The sequence below is a fragment of the Anser anser genome (assembly GCF_964211835.1).
Source record: "Anser anser genome assembly, chromosome: W".
In the NCBI taxonomy this organism is placed as follows: domain Eukaryota; kingdom Metazoa; phylum Chordata; class Aves; order Anseriformes; family Anatidae; genus Anser; species Anser anser.
Genome location: NC_139731.1, coordinates 7,123,830 through 7,142,879, shown reverse-complemented (window position 1 = coordinate 7,142,879; position 19,050 = coordinate 7,123,830). Strand labels below are relative to the sequence as shown.

General features: G+C 36.1%; 1 protein-coding gene across 5 annotated transcripts in view; it reads right to left on the bottom strand.

Annotated features, from left to right (window-relative positions):
- Window positions 1–19,050, bottom strand: part of LOC310888705 (nipped-B-like protein) — a 196,953-nt gene that overhangs the window by 43,110 nt on the left and 134,793 nt on the right. For all 5 annotated transcript variants that reach the window (XM_083815646.1, XM_083815650.1, XM_083815648.1 and 2 more), the window contains 9 exons: window positions 11,057–11,239; window positions 8,528–8,725; window positions 8,265–8,336; window positions 8,084–8,173; window positions 6,969–7,072; window positions 5,441–5,527; window positions 2,216–2,447; window positions 659–810; window positions 175–255 (listed from right to left, as the gene is read on the bottom strand). In XM_083815646.1, the coding sequence (XP_083671772.1) occupies window positions 175–255; window positions 659–810; window positions 2,216–2,447; window positions 5,441–5,527; window positions 6,969–7,072; window positions 8,084–8,173; window positions 8,265–8,336; window positions 8,528–8,725; window positions 11,057–11,239 (1,199 nt within the window). The remainder of the gene's footprint in view (window positions 1–174; window positions 256–658; window positions 811–2,215; window positions 2,448–5,440; window positions 5,528–6,968; window positions 7,073–8,083; window positions 8,174–8,264; window positions 8,337–8,527; window positions 8,726–11,056; window positions 11,240–19,050) is intronic.

Here is a 19,050-nt window from a genome sequence, read left to right as displayed (position 1 = left end):
CCTCCTCTGCAAATAGGAGAAGCTCAGGTAGATTTAATACTGTTCCTAGATTATGATACCGAACTGCAAAAACTTGAGCTCTAATTGTCCACCAGCAAAAATACAGCCTACGTAAATGTCCTAATAACTTTTGGATGTACAGGACCATGAAATCACAAATTAAAAATTACTTACTGCAGTCACTAATTTGATGGCACATAACTGTAGCTCACTGACATTTTCTACAAAGAAAGGTGTTATTCCCATAGATGATACCTATGAATGGGCAGAAAGTATTCTAAATATATTTGACAGGCAAACTGATATTCATGCAATTTTACAAGCAGATTATTCATTCAGTAGATAAGGTATTCAACAACACATTACTTCATATTATTTGCAAATTTAATACAATTAGGTTAAACTTTTTCTTAGGTGTACAATAAATACCATTAAATATTTAAACATGAGGTGTTCTTTTCCTGCAGAAGAGAACAGGAAGATAACATACTACACAACAGACTAGTCAGTCTAATGTTAACCGTTAAAAAAGTTTGTACCGATTTTATATTTCATGTCATTGACATAATCACACTTTACAGTCCCTCTGGGAAAAAATAAAAAATAAAACAAAAATCCCACAACATTCTCAGACAGAAATTCTTCTGATAAAACTTACCTGAAGAATAGTTGTATCAGTAAGAAGCTGTATCTCTAGCAACTCTGACAAACTGCTGACAATCTCACAAACTTTGTTATACAACATCACTATAACTCTTTGCTTGTGGGTGGAACACTTAGCGCGTTTTGCTTTTGAACTTAAAACACCACCTAAAAAATCAAAATTATTTTCATTAATTTTTTCAATGTTTCAGTTGCATCAAATACTAGAAAGATGATCGTTTTCTCAAAAAATGTCCCCCTAACAATTACATGACAGCATTGTGAATACAACTGTTTACAGAAAAAAAAAAAATAGTAGCAACAGCTGGAAAGCAAGGATTTCATATGACATTAATTTTTCATAATTGTTCTGAATTCTAGATCCAAAATTTTTAAAACAGTTCTTGAAGTTGGACACCCACATCTGATTATATATATACAAAAGACAACAAAATGCTAAATGCAAAATAATTTTCACTGAAATAAATCATTACATAAACAGAGATTATGACTATAAAGTGACTTTTTCATACATATAATAACTATATGCACAAGGCAAACTTCAGACACACTTCTAAATAGTTTGGTCTAAATGGCACTATAGTTATTGCAGTAAACCTAAAAATTAATGCGACTAAGTTATTTAGGGGATGCACTTAAGTCATTGTTATTTTTCTCTACATTTCATCATCCTCAAAATAACAGAAAACATTAACTCAGATGTTGTATGTTTTATTAGAGAACTATCAGTATAAGAGCTGCATATAGAAATATTCAGGGAAGTCATATAACTTGTATCATCATACAGTAGATTAAAAAAAAGGAAAACATAATTGAGATCAGCCCTGATGAGAAGGACCTGGGGGTGTTGGTTGATGAGACGCTCAACATGAGCCAGCAGTGTGTGCTTGCAGTCCAGAAAGCCAACCGTATCCTGAGCTGCATCAAAAGAAGCGTGGGCAGCAGGTCGGGGGAGGTGATTCTCCTCCTCTACTCTGCTCATTTGAGACCCCAACTGGAATACTGTGTTCAGCTCTGGGGCCCCCAGCACAAGAAGGACATGGATGTATTAGAACGAGTTCAGAGAAAGGCCACAAAGATGATCAAGGGGCTGGAACACCTCTCCTATGAAGACAGGCTGAGAGAGTTGGCGTTGTTCAGCCTGGAGAAGAGAAGGCTCCGGGGAGACCTTATAGCAGCCTTCCAGTACCTAAAGAGGGCCTACAGGAAAGCTGGGGAGGGACTCCTGATCAGGCAGTGCAGTGATAGGAAAAGGAGTAATGGTTTTAAACTAAAAGAGGGTAGATTTAGATTAGATATAAGGAAAAAATTCTTCACTCAGAGGGTGGTGAGGCACTGGAACAGGTTGCCCAGAGAAGCTGTGGATGCCCCATCTGTGGAAGTGTTCAAGGCCAGGTTGGATGGGGCTTTGAGCAACATGGTCTAGTGGAAGGTGTCCCTGCCTGTGGCAGGGGGGTTGGAATTAGATTATCTTAAAGGCCCCTTCCAAACCAAACCATTCTATGATAAATATAATGTGAAAAGATTTTTCAAAATCTCTGAGCATACTAACCACCATGAGGATCCAGTCTATATACAGGGTCATATTGAGGATAGAGAGTGTTCTGCAAATGAAATTTTGTGTATTGAATAACTCTTTCTATTACATCCTCAATATATACGGCTTTAGGCATATTTGGCGATGTCATAATATTGATAGCAGTAAGACAAGCATCAGCAGATTTTGTCACTCTCTCCATAATAAGATCTCTCCATAATCTCTCCTCATCTTCAGTGTCATTGTTCTGTAACAGGCAAGAAAAGCAGGATAGTGTGAACAAAGAGGCAAATTTTTATCCTTACCAAGTACAATATAACAGTAACATTTTAATATATATCAATGGTAAGCACTATGAAGATTGCAACATTCTCTACTTAAGACTGATGTACCTTAGGCAAAATCTGAACATTAACATTTTCCTCTAACATTTTCCTTAGTGCTCTATGTATGCTGTTTGCTGCTTTGGCAAGTCTAATTTTCACCACTAGAGGGAATTCTCACAAAATAAGACTTATAAATCACATGAAATTAATGAGAAGACGACTTTCTCCACAGACTGACTCATCTATTACCTATGGGTTTAAACTATGTCTTATCAAATATGACCATTTAAGTTTTAGCACTGGGTACATAATTCTGTATTTCTGTGTTTGTGCAAGTTATAAAAACAAACAAACAAGAGGCTAATTATGAGTATGCTGTTGGCTTTCCTTGTAAAAATAAGGGGTTGGTAAAACACTAATTTCTAACCTTATCAACTTTTTTCCCTTGAATCTAAAAGTATTGCAGTGCATTACATATATGGTAAAATATATATATAAAAAAAAAATCAACAGACACCTGCAAATCAAGAGATCCCTGTAAAACTATTCCATGCAAGAAATTTAAGTTATTTGTATCTTGCACAAAGGAGGCTTTAAAAATACAAACAATTAGTTTTAAAACCTTTCTATTTTCTTGCTCATTAATCTTGGAAATAAAAAGAATCTGCAAGTGCATTTTGCCTTTGAATAATACCCTGACATGGAGGTAGGTTATCTTCACTGCACTGTAAAAATAGTATAAATTTACTCCTTAGCAGAAGGTTTCTTTGCCATAACGATCTAAATTACATTTAATAGGTTTTAAGAAAAATCTAAAACTTGTTTGGCTAAAGATTGCTTCTTTTTTTAATTGAAGCTTTGTCTCTGAATTGCAATCATGGGAAAATTTCAATAAGTGCTTAGTAAACTTGAGTTTTACTACAGAAAGCTAAAAGAAAAATATCACTTTAAAAGCACTGGCAAAAAGGCTCAACCAATTGCAACAGAGCAGGAAAACCATCACCTTTTCACTTATTTTTCATATTGCTAAAGACATTGAGAACTGTATAGTGAAACTTATTTTTTAGGTAGTCCTGTGTGGAGTTAGGAGTTGGACTTGATGATCCTTCCAACTCAGGATATTCTATGATTTAAAATGCCTCCTCAGTTCTTAATGCTCGGGGGAAGAATATGCTCTGCATGAAAGCTGTACTTTCTTCTACTGTGTAAGGGAAGTTTTATGGACAACTAGCAAAGAAATTTCCACTGGTGCAAGTTATACCAGTTACCACAAATATTTAAGGATGAAACAATAATATTTAAAATTAAGTCAAGAGACAACTTGATTACTCCCAATACATCTGTTTGTTAACAATACTATAGTAAAATGTTTAGTACTGAAAGAATATAATCAATTGAATTTTAATTCACACAGTATCACAGTATCACAGATTTCTAGGTTGGAAGAGACCTCAAGATCATCGAGTCCAACCTCCGACCTAACACTAAGTACTCCACTAAACCATATCGCTAAGCTCTACATCTAAACGTCTTTTAAAGACCTCCAGGGATGGTGACTCCACCACCTCCCTGGGCAGCCCATTCCAATGCTTAATAACCCTTTCGGTAAAGAAGTACTTCCTAACATCCAACCTAAAACTCCCCTGTCGCAACTTTCGCCCATTCCCCCTCGTCCTGTCACCAGGCACGTAGGAGAACAGACCAACCCCCACCTCTCTACAGCCTCCTTTAAGGTAACTGTAGAGAGCGATAAGGTCGCCCCTGAGCCTCCTCTTCTCCAGGCTGAACAAGCCCAGCTCCCTCAGCCGCTCCTCGTAAGACTTGTTCTCCAGACCCCTCACCAGCTTGGTCGCCCTTCTCTAGACTCGCTCGAGCACGTCCATGTCCTTCCTGTAGCGAGGGGCCCAAAACTGAACACAGTACTCGAGGTGTGGCCTCACCAGAGCCGAGTACAGGGGCACAATCACTTCCCTAGACCTGCTGGCCACACTGCTTCTTATGCAGGCCAGGATGCTGTTGGCCTTCTTGGCCACCTGAGCACACTGCTGGCTCATATTCAGCCGACTATCAACCAATACTCCCAGGTCCCTCTCGGCCAGGCAGCTTTCCAGCCACTCATCTCCCAGCCTGTAGCTCTGCTTGGGGTTGTTGCGCCCCAGGTGCAGGACCCGGCACTTGGCCTTGTTGAACTTCATACAGTTGACCTCAGCCCATCGCTCCAGCCTATCCAGATCCTCCTGCAGAGCCTTCCTGCCCTTGAGCAGATCGACACACGCACTTAGCTTGGTGTCATCTGCAAACTTACTGAGGGTGCACTGGACGCCCTCATCCAGATCATCGATAAAGATATTAAAGAGGACCGGCCCCAGTACCGAGCCCTGGGGGACACCACTAGTGACCGGCCTCCAACCAGATTTGACTCCATTCACCACAACTCTCTGAGCCCGGCTATCCAGCCAGTTTCTAACCCAGCGAAGCGTACGCCAGTCCAAGCCCCGAGCAGCCAGTTTCTTGAGGAGAATGTTGTGGGGAACTGTGTCAAAAGCCTTACTGAGGTCAAGGTAAACCACATCCACAGCCTTTCCCTCATCCACCAAGCGCGTCACTTGGTCATAGAAGGAGATCAGGTTCGTCAAGCAGGACCTGCCTTTCATAAACCCATGCTGACTGGGCCTGATCGCCTGCTTGCCCTGCAAGTGCCGCGTGATGACCCTCAAGATGATAATAATAATAATTCTAATCTAATAATAATAATTCTAATCTTAAAATTTGACAGTCTGTTAATCATATACATATAAAATCAGAAATTCCTTTCACACACATGCACAGTATTTGAAATTATCATTAAATGGGACTCAAGTGAAGAAAACCCTATGCTGAACAGTGGTATGAAATGATCTAATTTGAAACTCACATGGTTAAGTAACGTAGAAAGCTTTGATCCATCTTGGATATTCTTCTCCAAAATATTCAGGACCTTTACCGTTTTATCTGTTGAAAGCTAAAACAAGAAAACAAATCAAGCAACTGTAGACACACAAAAGCTTCCAAATTGCTGAAAAGATGTCCATGGATGAAGGATAGAAAATGTTATGTAATTCCAGCATTAAACTTAAATCGTAAGCACTTTTGAGATAAGGATCGGATCTTGACTTGTCAGTTTCTGACACAGCACGACTGAGAATGCTGATAATAACCAAACTAGTGAAATACATTCTAAGATTGCAATCAAACTGCATTTTTCAACCAAATCCATAGGAATAGGTTTAAAACTGCATATCTGCAAATAATGTATAGTTATACACTCTTGATTCTAGAAATTGAAATTTACCAAAACCAAATATGAATCACTAATTCTAGCTGACCATATAGAACTTAGAAGAAAATCCAAACCTTATGGACAAACAGAAACAAAATTAATTGATATTTGAGTGCTAATACAGAGGAAATGTATTCTTAGTAATCTTGTTAACTTTGAAAAATTAGCATGTTGAAAAAAAGTAACTCAAACTCGCTTACTGATGTTCTACAGAATTACAATCAAATAATCTGTAGAATATGCTGAACTCCAGAAGAACCAGTTTCACTCATACAGATAATAGTGGTGCTCACCTTTAGAAGCAACACATTTCTGAGTTTATGTACACATGTATGTACAAAAATTAAGGAATAAAGGTTAAGGGTGAGAACTATCAAGAAGGCAAAATACTCAGGTTGAAAATATCCTACAAATGAAGGTAGGGAGGACTGAAGAAAAGGCCAGGAAGAATACCTAAATCTTGGGTTAAAGAATATCCTTCGGAGTGACTTGTATAATAAGTGGCTTCACAGACATTTCATAAACATAGTAAGTGGTCAAGAGCAGGCAGAGTTAAGAGTGTAACATAAGACTGCCCTAAGCCAAGAGTTCTAGGAAGATAAGGAAAGCAAGAACATTGTTTCTAGAGGTGTGATACCAACAGTTTGCACCAGCATAGAAAATTCCCTTGAACCAAAGTCAGGAAGAGTATGACAAAGAAACCACAGCATGTAGTCTACAGAAAATGAATCTTATCACCTGGGTCATTAAATCTTTTAACTTTGAAAGGGTTTTCTGGAGAGAGGGTACAAATAGGCAATTCAGTATGATGCTAGATGAACATCATATATTTACAATGCACTGACATTATATTAGAAAGGGTGGATTTTCTGACTTTTCTGGTAAGGTCTGTTTTACTGTGGTTGCTTAACACTAGCTGTAAGGAACAAAGACTATAGATTGATGTGCTTTTGTGAAAATAGATTAATAATTTTAGATTTTACTGCTCAGACATTTGTGTTACATATTGGTACATTGTGCTCTCAGTCACTGCTGACACTGAATGTTATTACACTAGATATGTGCTTTTTGTATATTTAACAAAATTAAATGTTCAAAAGATGTAAAGACTATGAAGATGTACCTTGTCCATAATGCCCATTGCCTTGATTTTTGCAGATTCACTACCCAACTCGCTAAGCTGATGTTTTCCCAGTAGCAATTCCTGTGGAATCTCATCATCATCGCCTTAAAAAAATGAAATAAAAAAAATTGTCACATTTCTAATAAGACTTCAAAGAAGCCACTATTTACAGCTAAGATGAAAAAGCAAACACAAGAAAACTTATTAAAGTACTGATTTTACATCTAACGAAGACTGACAGCCATGACTTTTGGTTGTTAAAATGACTCTACTTGTTCAATATGATTGATCATGTGCTCTGAAATATCATTCAACAGCCTAACATCAAAACCCATTTATTGCAGTTCTTTCATTAAGTACCACCCTCATTTCAGTAAAACAAATCTTAAATGATTGTAGTTCTAATTCTGAAATTCAAATCTTGGTCAGAATAATAGATGAAAAACACATATATCTTGGGATACACTGTGTTCTAATCACAATTGCCCTTACCAAAAAAAAAAAACACATGACATTAGAAGACACTGAAATCATTGGTTCGTAATATGTTTCACTTTTAAATCCAAGGGTGTAGACATGATTACTTTAAAAACTAGTCATTTGTTTATTAGGTTCCTCCCCTTGTTCTAATACTGTGACAAAGATGGTAGGAAAGAAATTATACAAATGCTCCATCATCCATTTCAATTGATAGTCATCTTGGTCAACCTGAACTACTTTACTGGACACTGACACTAAGCTGGACGATTTTCCAGTGAAAGGGATAAGGAGTACACATAGATTCAGTGTCTCAGCCATAAGTGTACAAGCACTGTGGCAAGGCCACAGCAGATGCACTCTAGTAGACTATTATTTCTCTCATTATGATTTATGACCCTTTTGGATTTTGCAGGAAGGAGGAAGGAAGATCATCTTCCTCTAGTAGCAAGTGAAATTGTAAAGGTAAAGGCTCCTGCTACTCAAGGTGGAAGCCATATAAACACAATATACCCTAGCATGTATCACAGACAATTAAATCAGAAAGAAGGAAGTCTGAAAATACTGAGATGCAATTTTTTTAGTGTTTCTTGTATTTCTAATTAGGGGAAGCATTTTGAAAATTTCTGACATATTACCAAAAGCTGTGAAATCCATGTCTTCCAGATTTTCCAAAATATTTTCCATTGAAGCAGTAAACCTTTTAAAAGTTGAAGAATCCATCATTTCTGGTGGGAAAAAAAAAAAAAAGTATATATAATTATTTTTATATAAAATACATAAAATCCAAACTGAAGAAAATAAGTCTTCTAAAGTTACCTTCAGGTGTTAGTTTAGGTTCATAAGCTTTCCTTTTCTTTTGTTTTTCTTTTTTCTTCATTTTTCTAGCCACTAATTAGAGAATAAAGAGTGAAACAAATACTTTCTGGAACTGAAATAAAGGATTATTTACATTTCTCATGCTTGTATTAAATACTGCATATAAAGATGCTTTTTAAAGCATTTTAAAATGTTCAAATTATTAAAAAAAACATATTGTTTTCATAATACTAGTGTATTTTTAAAGGATAATGATCAGTTACCCTCACTGAGACTAGGAGGAGGAGAATAATCATCCATATCAGAGTCATCGGGACTACGATTACGGTAACGGCCACTACCAGAAGTCCTCCTTCCTTCATGATAATGACCACTTCTCCTGTGGTCACCAGAACTTCTTCTGTCATGTTCTTCATATTCCCAAGCTTCATCTCTATCCTTTTTATGTCTTTTTCGAGAAGCTAGAAATGAAATGCATTTTCATTTTAAGTATAAAAATTCTATTTTCAATAGCTCAAAATTATACATTTACAAGTTAAACATTAGCATATAAATGTTCCATAAAACAAGTGAACACTAAAACCATTATATAAAGTTCTGTTATGGCATTATTTTAACAATTCAATTTGAATTACATGAAAACCATGCCTGAAATCGCCAAAGACAACAGCAAACACTTAAAATATAAGTTTAAAGGGCACTTGTCCTTTTAAACAAAGGAGAATAGAACAAAATAAAATAATTTTCATCCTTTCCTTTCATAAGAGAACATTGAGATAATTTCTTCAGTTATGTAATTGGGTCTATTAATAGGCATCCATGTTACAATTCAGTGTTTGCTTTGCCTATCACACAGGAAGTTCCAATGAGACTTAGCAATCTAGCTGCTTAAAGATATTCTGTTTTGCCAAGACACCCCCAAAAAATTGTCTTGAAATATATATTGCAGTGAATTCAGTGTAAAGGAGAAAGCTGCAGTCACAATTCCAAGCTAAACAGTATGTATACACCACTGAAAGTTGTTATAACCAGTTTTCAGTAAGGACCAAAAGGCACAGCAGAAATCAGTGTTGAAGAAATTGGGATAAACGTTCTCTATAGAAACAGAGATTTAGTGGAAATAAGATATCGGGGGAGGGGAACTGAGTTCTCTGTTATTTTCAAAGATAGTCTCATGCATCTTTAAGGGGAGAGGGTGCTAAGAAGTAATAGGAAAACGATATGGATGAGGACGTAGCTTCATCCATGAAAGTCTCTACTATTTAATGTAACAGGATAACTGGGGCTAGCAAAGAGATGTCTAATACAGACTGTGCTGTGAAGATCAAAATGTCTCCAAAACATTACATTCTAGACTAGCAGAGTATATTATTCTTGTGAACTGGTATATAACAGCCCTTACATCTGTATGTGTTTCTACCAAACTCTCCTGAAGTTTAGAGAGGTATGAATGTGTACAGGGTTGTTTCTGAGCAAAATGGCTCCAAGCATTTATACAGAACTGGAACAGAACTGACATGGAATTTCCACAACCCCAGTTTATTGAGAAGAATAGGAAAGATATTATACATACCAGAATATAGCCAATGGACAGCCCGTGCTAAGTACAAATAAAAAAAAATATTGAACGTGAGGTGCTACTCTGCACTGCACACTAGAGGGCTTCCACTGCTGAAAACAATATGAAATTTCTGCAAAGAAGTGGTTCAAGACTTTAAAGTAGTAACTTAGCTTAGGCTTTGAGCTGTACTGCTTCTGAATCAGACTTGCTTCTGGAGGCAGTACAGTCATGTTCATGATGCCTGAGCTACTAAACAGTTTCAGTTCTAAACTGGTTGAGAGTTAACTGCAACTGAAGAAAGGGAGGGCTATCTGGGTTACCTGAAGTGAGTGGATTGGTTAAAGAAATAAGTGTTTTATGGAAAAAGACTTCACACATCTTAACTGATTCATTTTTCCCCTCGTGAGACAGTACTTTGTGGAGGCAGATGAATTCTGTCTCCACAGTTTATAGATAATCAGTAGCAATTTAAATTCTGTAAGAAGAATTCTGGCCCCAGCTATGTCTCTATAAGAAAAGTAACTTCCAATATCACTTTCCAGCAGAAATTTAAATTGACCATTTTATCAATGCTGCATGATAAAAGAAAATGTATTACAGTTGTGTTGGCTCTGCAAGGCAAAAAATATGAACATGGGAACAGCTATTCACATTTAGACATTTTATCTACTTCTAAGTAAACTTTGTAGAGCAATTGAATAAAAAAATGTAAGCTTTAATAACATTTCAAAAATACTATTAATTTTATACATAATTTTAATTTCTCATCATTTAATGGAATGAGATGCTCAAAGAAACTTATGTTCTATAACAACCACTCCTTCATATTTTTTAAAGTTTAATTTTAGACAGCAAATTCTGAAATAGATATTTGAAACAATACGAATCTATTAAGTGTAAAATTTTCCATTCTCTTCATCATTTTGTCTCATTTTAATTCAGTTCTACAGTATCCTTTAAGAAATATTCTAATTCATTTTTAAATCAGATGTCCTCACTGAATTTTTTAGAATGATGGCCAGATCTCTTGACTGTATGTAATGAACCTAGATTACCTTAAAGCATATAATTACTGTGCAAGATTTTCTTAATTTACATTACTTCATATTTAAGAATTTCAACAGCCACTGTGGCTAAAAGCTAGATTAAGATGTCTGAAATTTGTGACAATCCTCTCCATTCCCAACCAACTTAAATAATAGCAGTAGAAACAGAAGGATGTACTACTTACATTCAAAAGCTTCTTCACTGTCATTGTCTTCATCAGAACTGATTTCAGCATATTTTGGTTTCTCATTAACTGTGCTACGTTTGCGCTTGTTCATTTTCACACGTTCACAAAGTGGCATGGTGGATTCAATTTCTGCCAGGAGCTCAGGAGGCAAGTCCTTTAACACTGACTGATCTATGCTACCTATTAACGGAGAGTAAGAACAGTAAATGTGAATCTGAAGATAAAAAAGGGCCCAACACTTCAACCCTTTCTCAGGAACCGCTTACAGTATATTCGCTAACAATTTCATGGTTAGATATACCTGGATGTATTTGACAGGACTTTCTAAAGCTGTATATATTGTTCACACTGCAACTGGAAATTAACATAATAAATTGCATAAACATCTCCTTCAACAAAATATTTTGTCAGGCATATAAATAAAACAAATTCAAATTGGTGAATTACATTTGTAAAACAACATCCCTGCTCTACTTCCACAAAATTTAGTCTTATTTTTGTTCATCCTCTGAACTTAACAGGTTTTCCTGAAAGTATAGGTAAATTAATGATTCAGCGTGCCTCATTATAGCTCAATTCATTCTCAATCATATTATTTAGTGTAAATAAAACAGTAATCTTCTCTTTTCCAATATGTAGGGACAATCTGTGGCAGAATCTCCAGGTTCTTATCCCTAAATATAAGCCAAATCATTGACATCCCAAACTCTGCCTCAGGTGATTTCTTACCTCCTACTAATAGCTTTTTTTTTAATGCAACCCACATTTTTGCTTGATTTTGCTACAAAGCAAAGTTGAAAGAAAGATTTTTGTTTAATATAGAAAAACAGCAAGCTGGACCACAACAGGTTTCTTTTCCACTGAAGTAAACAGACAACATTGCACCATTCTCATCACATTTTGAAACTGATATTAAACACGTACGCAGTCAGCACAAAGGAGATTTACAGTGAATTTTTTATTGTTATTTGATGTCTTATTATTTATCAAAGAGCCTTACTGCACAAATCTGAAGACTATTGGACTGAATTGTTAACCTTTTTCCAACAAAATAAATGCCTCTGTCACAAGCGTTTCTCTCTCCTTCCCCAAGGTATACTCTATTATTTAGATACAAAAGAAATCACCTGACAATTGTGCTATATCAATGAAATATGTATATTGATATGTATATATATTTCTAGATTTACTTTTTAATTGCATTCACTACATCAGTAACTTAACTTTCTAAAATTTATTTCAATTATTACAGTAACATCCCATCTCCTAATCCAGTCTTAGTCTTCCCCCATATTTTTAAACACATTTAGCTGGAATTAGAATAATCTTAATATTAGAAAATAGTTTCCAGCAATACATTAAAAAAAAAACAAAAAACAGGTTTCATATATTTCTGGTTTAACATCTCTCTACATCCAAAAAAGTTGCCTATGAACAATGAAACTAGCAATCAATATTATTTTTCTATAATTCTCAAGTATGTTCAAGGAAGTCATCTCACTTAAGTGCATTTAAAAAAAAAAAAAGAAGTTTGAATTTAAAATATTGATTACTTTGAACATTTTTGAAACGAGGTAGGGAAATATCTATAAAATAGACAACAAAAGTTGTCCCTGCTTCCCCCACACCACGGTCATTTGCTTTAAGTTGCAATCCTTAGATATTCAACACCTGTCAAAGGTACCTAAATTCTCAATATTGTTTTCAAAAATGCTACAAAACATTTCACAGTGTGGTTATTCCTTGCGTTCTAGGCACTTGACTGAAGATAGGAAGAAGTATGCCAGCACAGACCGAATAGTTTGTCTGTGTGTACTACCAGCTGACTGGATGTCAGCCAGGTCTAATCTGGAGGTTGCACAAATGTGTTTGAGCAGTGGCATCCCCACGCTAACTGTCCATGTCCCTTTGTATGCATATGCAGCATCTGAGGAGAGTTAGCTTACATCCAGCCCCAGACAAGAGGGAAATTTGTATATATGTATTTTAAGACAATTTCCACAGGCACAGACCATTCACCAAAGGGCCTCAGAACCTGGTTCTCCTAACACAAATGCTCAATTTTAAGCACTATGGGTAAATTCATTGAAGTCAGCACGACTACTCACAGAGCATAAAACCTACAGGAAATCTGGCCAAAGACACTGCAAAAACCAGCTATAAGTAAAGAAACAAAAGCTGCATTAAGATTCATATAGATGTTTAAAAGCCATATGCACATACACCAACAAGAGTATTTTCTACAAATATATATTTAAGCCTTTCCAAATCTATTATGAAAAGTATATTTAAAAACAGAATAATTAGTTAGATCACTTGGAGAGGAAATGAGAAAAGGAAACAAATCAGTAATGGATTGTATATCCAGCTTGGCAAGAGTTCCATGACTGAAGACACCTACTCAATTTCAAAACTATGTCTGAATGTTTCATGATGTTTCATGAATAAGGTTGTGATCATTGCTTTGAGGAACTGCTAGAACAATTTATTCTTTATTTTGCTTACACTGTGCACAAAGAATGTCTATGCAAGATGAACAGTGATTTATTTTAAGTAAGAAAACCATTAAAAACAAACAAAAAAACAAAAAACCCTAAACAATAAACAGAAACCACAGGCTACTACTCTCCTATCTCCTAGGAATATCTGTTCTTGCTTTCCTTATTGATTTTGTTCCTAGGGTAGAACAATACTCAATTTTTAAAAATAAGTCAATTGCTACCAGCTTAATTAGACATCAATGAAAAAATAAAAATGCAAGTACTTTAAATATTTGGAAAAATAACCATTTCTTTCTCAGAAGTCCCAAGTTTGTTTGTTTGTGTTTGTGTTGTTTTTTTTTTACGTTCTCCAATGCCAAATTCAACTAATTGCTTGAACTGCACTCTCTCCAGTTACAAATATTTCAGGTGATGGTATAAGCTTCCCCTTTATTCTACTTATTAGAAAATACGTAAGGAATTCTTTATTCCAGAAGGGAATAGTAGAAAAGAGAAAAAATGGAATTACTGTAAAGTTCTCTATAAGCCATCTTTAAAGATTTTGTATCTTTCACAATGTTCCCTGGAGCAAGACTGCTACATGTTTCCTTAGGTGCTGAAGATTATAAATAACCAAATCTAAAGAGTTTTACTCATGCAGTTATGCATGACTATGTGTGTATCAATAATTCTGATATACATGGAAAAGGACTGCACATCCTTTTTTGAATTCAAGGATATTATATACTGCAGGAGAGTCAAGAGTTTATATTTATTTTACTTTACTATTTATGTTATGTTGAATAAGGGCCATCCAATCTTCACTAGAAACATCTTACTAAATTCATTCTTTTACAGCTCCATATTTTATTATAAATGTACTTATTTGTTCATAGTAGTAAAGAAATACTTATGAGAATCCAGTTTATTGCAAGAATCGTGTCACACAGCAACAAACATTAGGCTGTAAAAACCATGCCTTTTCAGTTTACAAGATCCTTTTCAAAAATTATTAAAAGAATATATAACATAAAACCCCATGAAAGCATCTACAAAAACATGTATGATCACCTACAATTTTTCAATTTGTTTGATACATTTTCTAAAACTTGGTACCTCCCTTTCCTGCTTCCACTTTAATCAGCTGCATTTGCCTCTAGTTTCCATGGCTTTTTAAATAGCAAAGGAGAAAGTAACTTTACTAAAAAGTTAGTCTACAAGTTAATAAGAATGTAATAAGAATGCCCCCAGAAACTAGGCTTTCTGAAAAACTGTCGTGGTCAAAGGAATAACTCCCTCCCTCTCCACCCCCCCACGCCCACCCCCGTATGTTTTCCACATACAGTAGAAAGAGTTCTACAAATACTTAGTGAACATAATTTTTCCCTTCTTTACATATGGCTTAAAAAATGGAAAGGCATGGATATGATTCAAAAGTAAAGCATTGCTTTTTGTTCATAACTTGATGTGTGGTTTCAAGTTTGTAGAACAGCCTTTAACTTTAGCTAATGTTTTCTAAAATCTAATCTTTAGAAGTATCCAAGCTCACTTTGCCTTGAATTTGCAAGTCAAGTAGATCTCCCTGATTCAGATAGATACATCCATTACCAGAATGCCTTCAAGAGAGGTTGAAGAGGAAGGAGGGGAAAAAAAAAGTAATAACATTATGGACTTTTATTGGATCCATTCAATATGGACAGCAACTATATTTTGACACAACAATCAGTGCCACCCATACAAAAACTTCAAACTAGCATAGGTCAGCTTTTCAGAATCAGAAAGGCTGTTCACGCCATTAAATCAAAACCAACACTAATAAACTGTTACCTTGTCAGTAATGATTTATTTTTACTTTCCAAACTAGAGAAAACAGATGTACAGTTTACATTTTGGTGTGATTTCCTGTGAACTAACCAGCCATCAAGATTCGAAAACATTAAAAAAAAAAAAAAAACAAACTCCAAATTTGAAATATCCCTCAGTGTGCGAATTTAACAATACCCTTTCCACTGCACTTTCCCTTAAAATGCTCCTGTATGTTGTTTATATTGTGCACTGAGTCCTTGGTGATGCAAGTCCCTTGTCCACTGGCTTCATACTCCTCCAAGTAATTCTGTGCCCTGGACAAGTTTCAAGAATGGAAGGGGAATCACAAGGCAATGGCAGTCCTTTTCTCAAAGAGGAATTTAAGGCATGGCGAAGACACATAAGACTCATAAGAAAGAAGTTCGACTTTTATCTCAATACCATATCGTTAGCTGAAAAACACACAGCCAAGATGAATACTGACCAAAAATAATCCACGCAGTAGTCTGTTTACTTCTGTGGCTTTCATTGTTCCTCTCCCACTCTACCTCAAAGTTTGTGGAAGGGTATACAGCTATAATACATATAAACCCTCTATCAAGCCCCTTAACCTCACATTTTGAGTACATTCATGAAGGGATAACTCTTGAGGATCAAGATGCATGGGCGCAGCTGCGCGTGTACCCCCTCAAGAGGATGGAGACTCAGACCCCTCAGCACCACTGCCCAAGGGACTGTGCCCACAGGAGTCTCTGTGGCAATGGATTTGGCGGGAGGAAGAGGAAGCATATCCTGTATCATTCCTTAGAACCTGCTTGAACACATCTTTCAAAATCATTTTTCCTCATCTACCCCAGTACTGGCACAAAGGGAAGATTCCCTGACTCTGGCTAATAAAAGGAGAGGTTCAGCCTCCTTGTTTATATTCCAGTCCTCAGCTCTGGCTTTGAGAAATGAGACCCAGCCAGGTTGGTTGGTCAGAGAAGAATCTGGACACAGCAACTGAATAAATCCCATGATGTAGCAGAGGTCATAACTGCCCACAGCTAAGCAGCACAGAATCAAAAATGATTTTATAATAGCACAAAATATTCCTAGAAGCAGGAATTGTGTTTTGAACTAACCCTATTTTAAACTGGATTTAAGCTAAATCACAGCAATGATGTTGAATGTGATAAGGCCAGAAGAAGACGTTTTATTGAAAGATGGATGGATGACAGGAAAATCAAAGGGCAAGAAATACAAGCAGATAAGAGAAGGAAAGAAAAATCAAAATGTACTAAGCTACATGAAATATGAGAGATGGGAGAAGAAATGTAATAGTAATGCTAAAGGCAACACTAGAAAAGATGTTATACTCTATTAAGAAATATAAGATGAACTAAATAAAGAATTCTTATGAAAATTACATTTCCTAGTCCATTAAAATGTTTATAACTAAAAATAGCACAGAGTAAAACAGTGAATAGTATTTCTTTTAATTGGAGTGAGGACACTGGAAATCACATGAATATTTTCTGTATCAGTCAGTTGTTGACAAGTAGACTCTGGCTTATAAAAATATCGCTTGATGAATTATGAACCTTTTCAGACACTGGAGTTCGCCTAATTATTTAGCATAATATATCATAAGTTATCAGGAACTTGGACAAAGCACATAAAACTAAAAATACACATGAAAAATATGAAGTTCAAAAGACACCTTCTCCAAAATCTGCCCGGCTGAACATTCAAAACTTGATTTGTAAGAGAAATGTAGGGAAATACTCATATTTTCAGGATAAAAAGTAAATATCTAACAAGGAGGCTCACATTTTACCAAAAAAAAAAAAAAAAGTAATACTCATCTTGAATTATTCAGTCTTTAAGACTCAACAGTCAGGTTAGTAGAGAATAGATTTCGACCAATAAATTCACTATACCAATATCACTCTGTACACATACACATAAACCATTATATATGCAGAACAGGATTTCTATATCATTTCTCATCAAATCACCTTTGAAATAAAACATTTCAATCTCACATTCATAAGTAATGAGATACCTGTAATTGCATTCATAAATAATCCTGTATACAGCTCAAATCCTCTCCCCTACCAATTGTTTTGTCTATTTTCAGACATGACAGCTCTGTAAACACTGTGTAAGAACTATGTAAGAAATTTAAATGCTTTAAATGACAAAATTTATAAAAGGAACACTGACCACTGAGTAACACTTATTTCACAATGTGAGATGATCTACTTCAGTTTGAAAACAAAGCCAAAATTATAATCAAAAAAATTATTGAAGAAAAGCAATCATATAAAAAAGCATTAACTCAGCAAAAGAGAAAAACAATCAAATATTAAACCTAACAAGAAGCTATATCTCATATTATCCTCTCAACATTACTAATTTAAATAAGTCAGCCAATTGTTTAGCAGTTCCTTTCCTCTTTCCACATACACTGGACCCTAAAGACAGCAATGTCTGAATGTCTCCTAAAGACAGAACCTTTTTTATTATCACACAGCCTTGTCCCTGGATTCAGCTGGGATAGAGCTAATTTTCTTTATAGGGGCTGGTATGTTGCCTTGTTTTGAATTTAGGACAAGAATAATGCTGATAACACACAGATGTTTTAATTGTTGCAGAGCAGTGCTCACACAGAGCCAAGGACTTTTCAGTTTCTCATACCACCCTGCCAGTGAGGAGGGTGGGGGTGCACAAGGAGCTGGGAGGGGACAGAACCAGGACAGCTGACCCAAACTGGTCAAAGGCATATTCCATGGCATGTGATGTCATGCTGAAAAATAAAACTGGGGGAGTTGAACAGGAGGGTTGCCTCTGCTCGGGGTCTGTCTGAGCATCAGTAGGCGGATGGTGAGCAATTGCATTGTGCATCACTTGTTTTGTTTATTCTTTTTTGATCTTATTATTCTTTGTTACCTTTTTTCTTTTTTTTTTTCCTTTCCTCCTTCTTTCTTCCCCCCCCCCCTTTCTTATTAAACTGTCCTTATCTCAACCCATGAGTTCTTGGCACTTACCTTTTCAATTTTCTCCCCCATCCCCCTGGGACTGGGTGAGTGAGCAACCATCTGTGTGGTGCTTAGCTGCCTAACGGGTTAAACCACAGTGGTCCTTCTAGCGCCCAATGCAAGGCAATACAATGGAAGAAGTATTTGAGAAAGGGAAGAAAACAGTCCAAATCCTTCTGAAGGCTGGTTTTGCCATAAAACAAAATAAAGTTAAAGGACCTGCAGGAGAGATCCAGTTTTTAGGAATAAAATGGCAAGATGGACATCATCAAATCCCAATGGATGTGATCAACAAAATAACAGCTATGTCTCCACCAACTAGCAAAAAAAAACCCACAAGCTTTCTCAGGTGTTGTGGGGTTTTGGAGAATGCACATTCCAAATTACAGTCTGATTGTAAGCCCGCTCTATCAAGTGACCTGGAAGAAAAACAATTTCAAATCGGGCCCCGAGCAAGGACAAGCCTTTGAACAAATTAAATGGGGGATATTTCATGCAGTAGCCCTTGGGTCCGTTTGAGCAGGACAAGATGTAAAAAATGTGCTCTACATCGCAGCTTGGGAAAATGGCCTCGCCTGGAGCCTCTGGAAGAAAGAACCAGAGCAGACTCATGGTCAACCCCTAGGGTTTTGGAGTCAGGGATACAGAGGATCCGAGGTATTGGCCGCGTATGAAGGGTTCA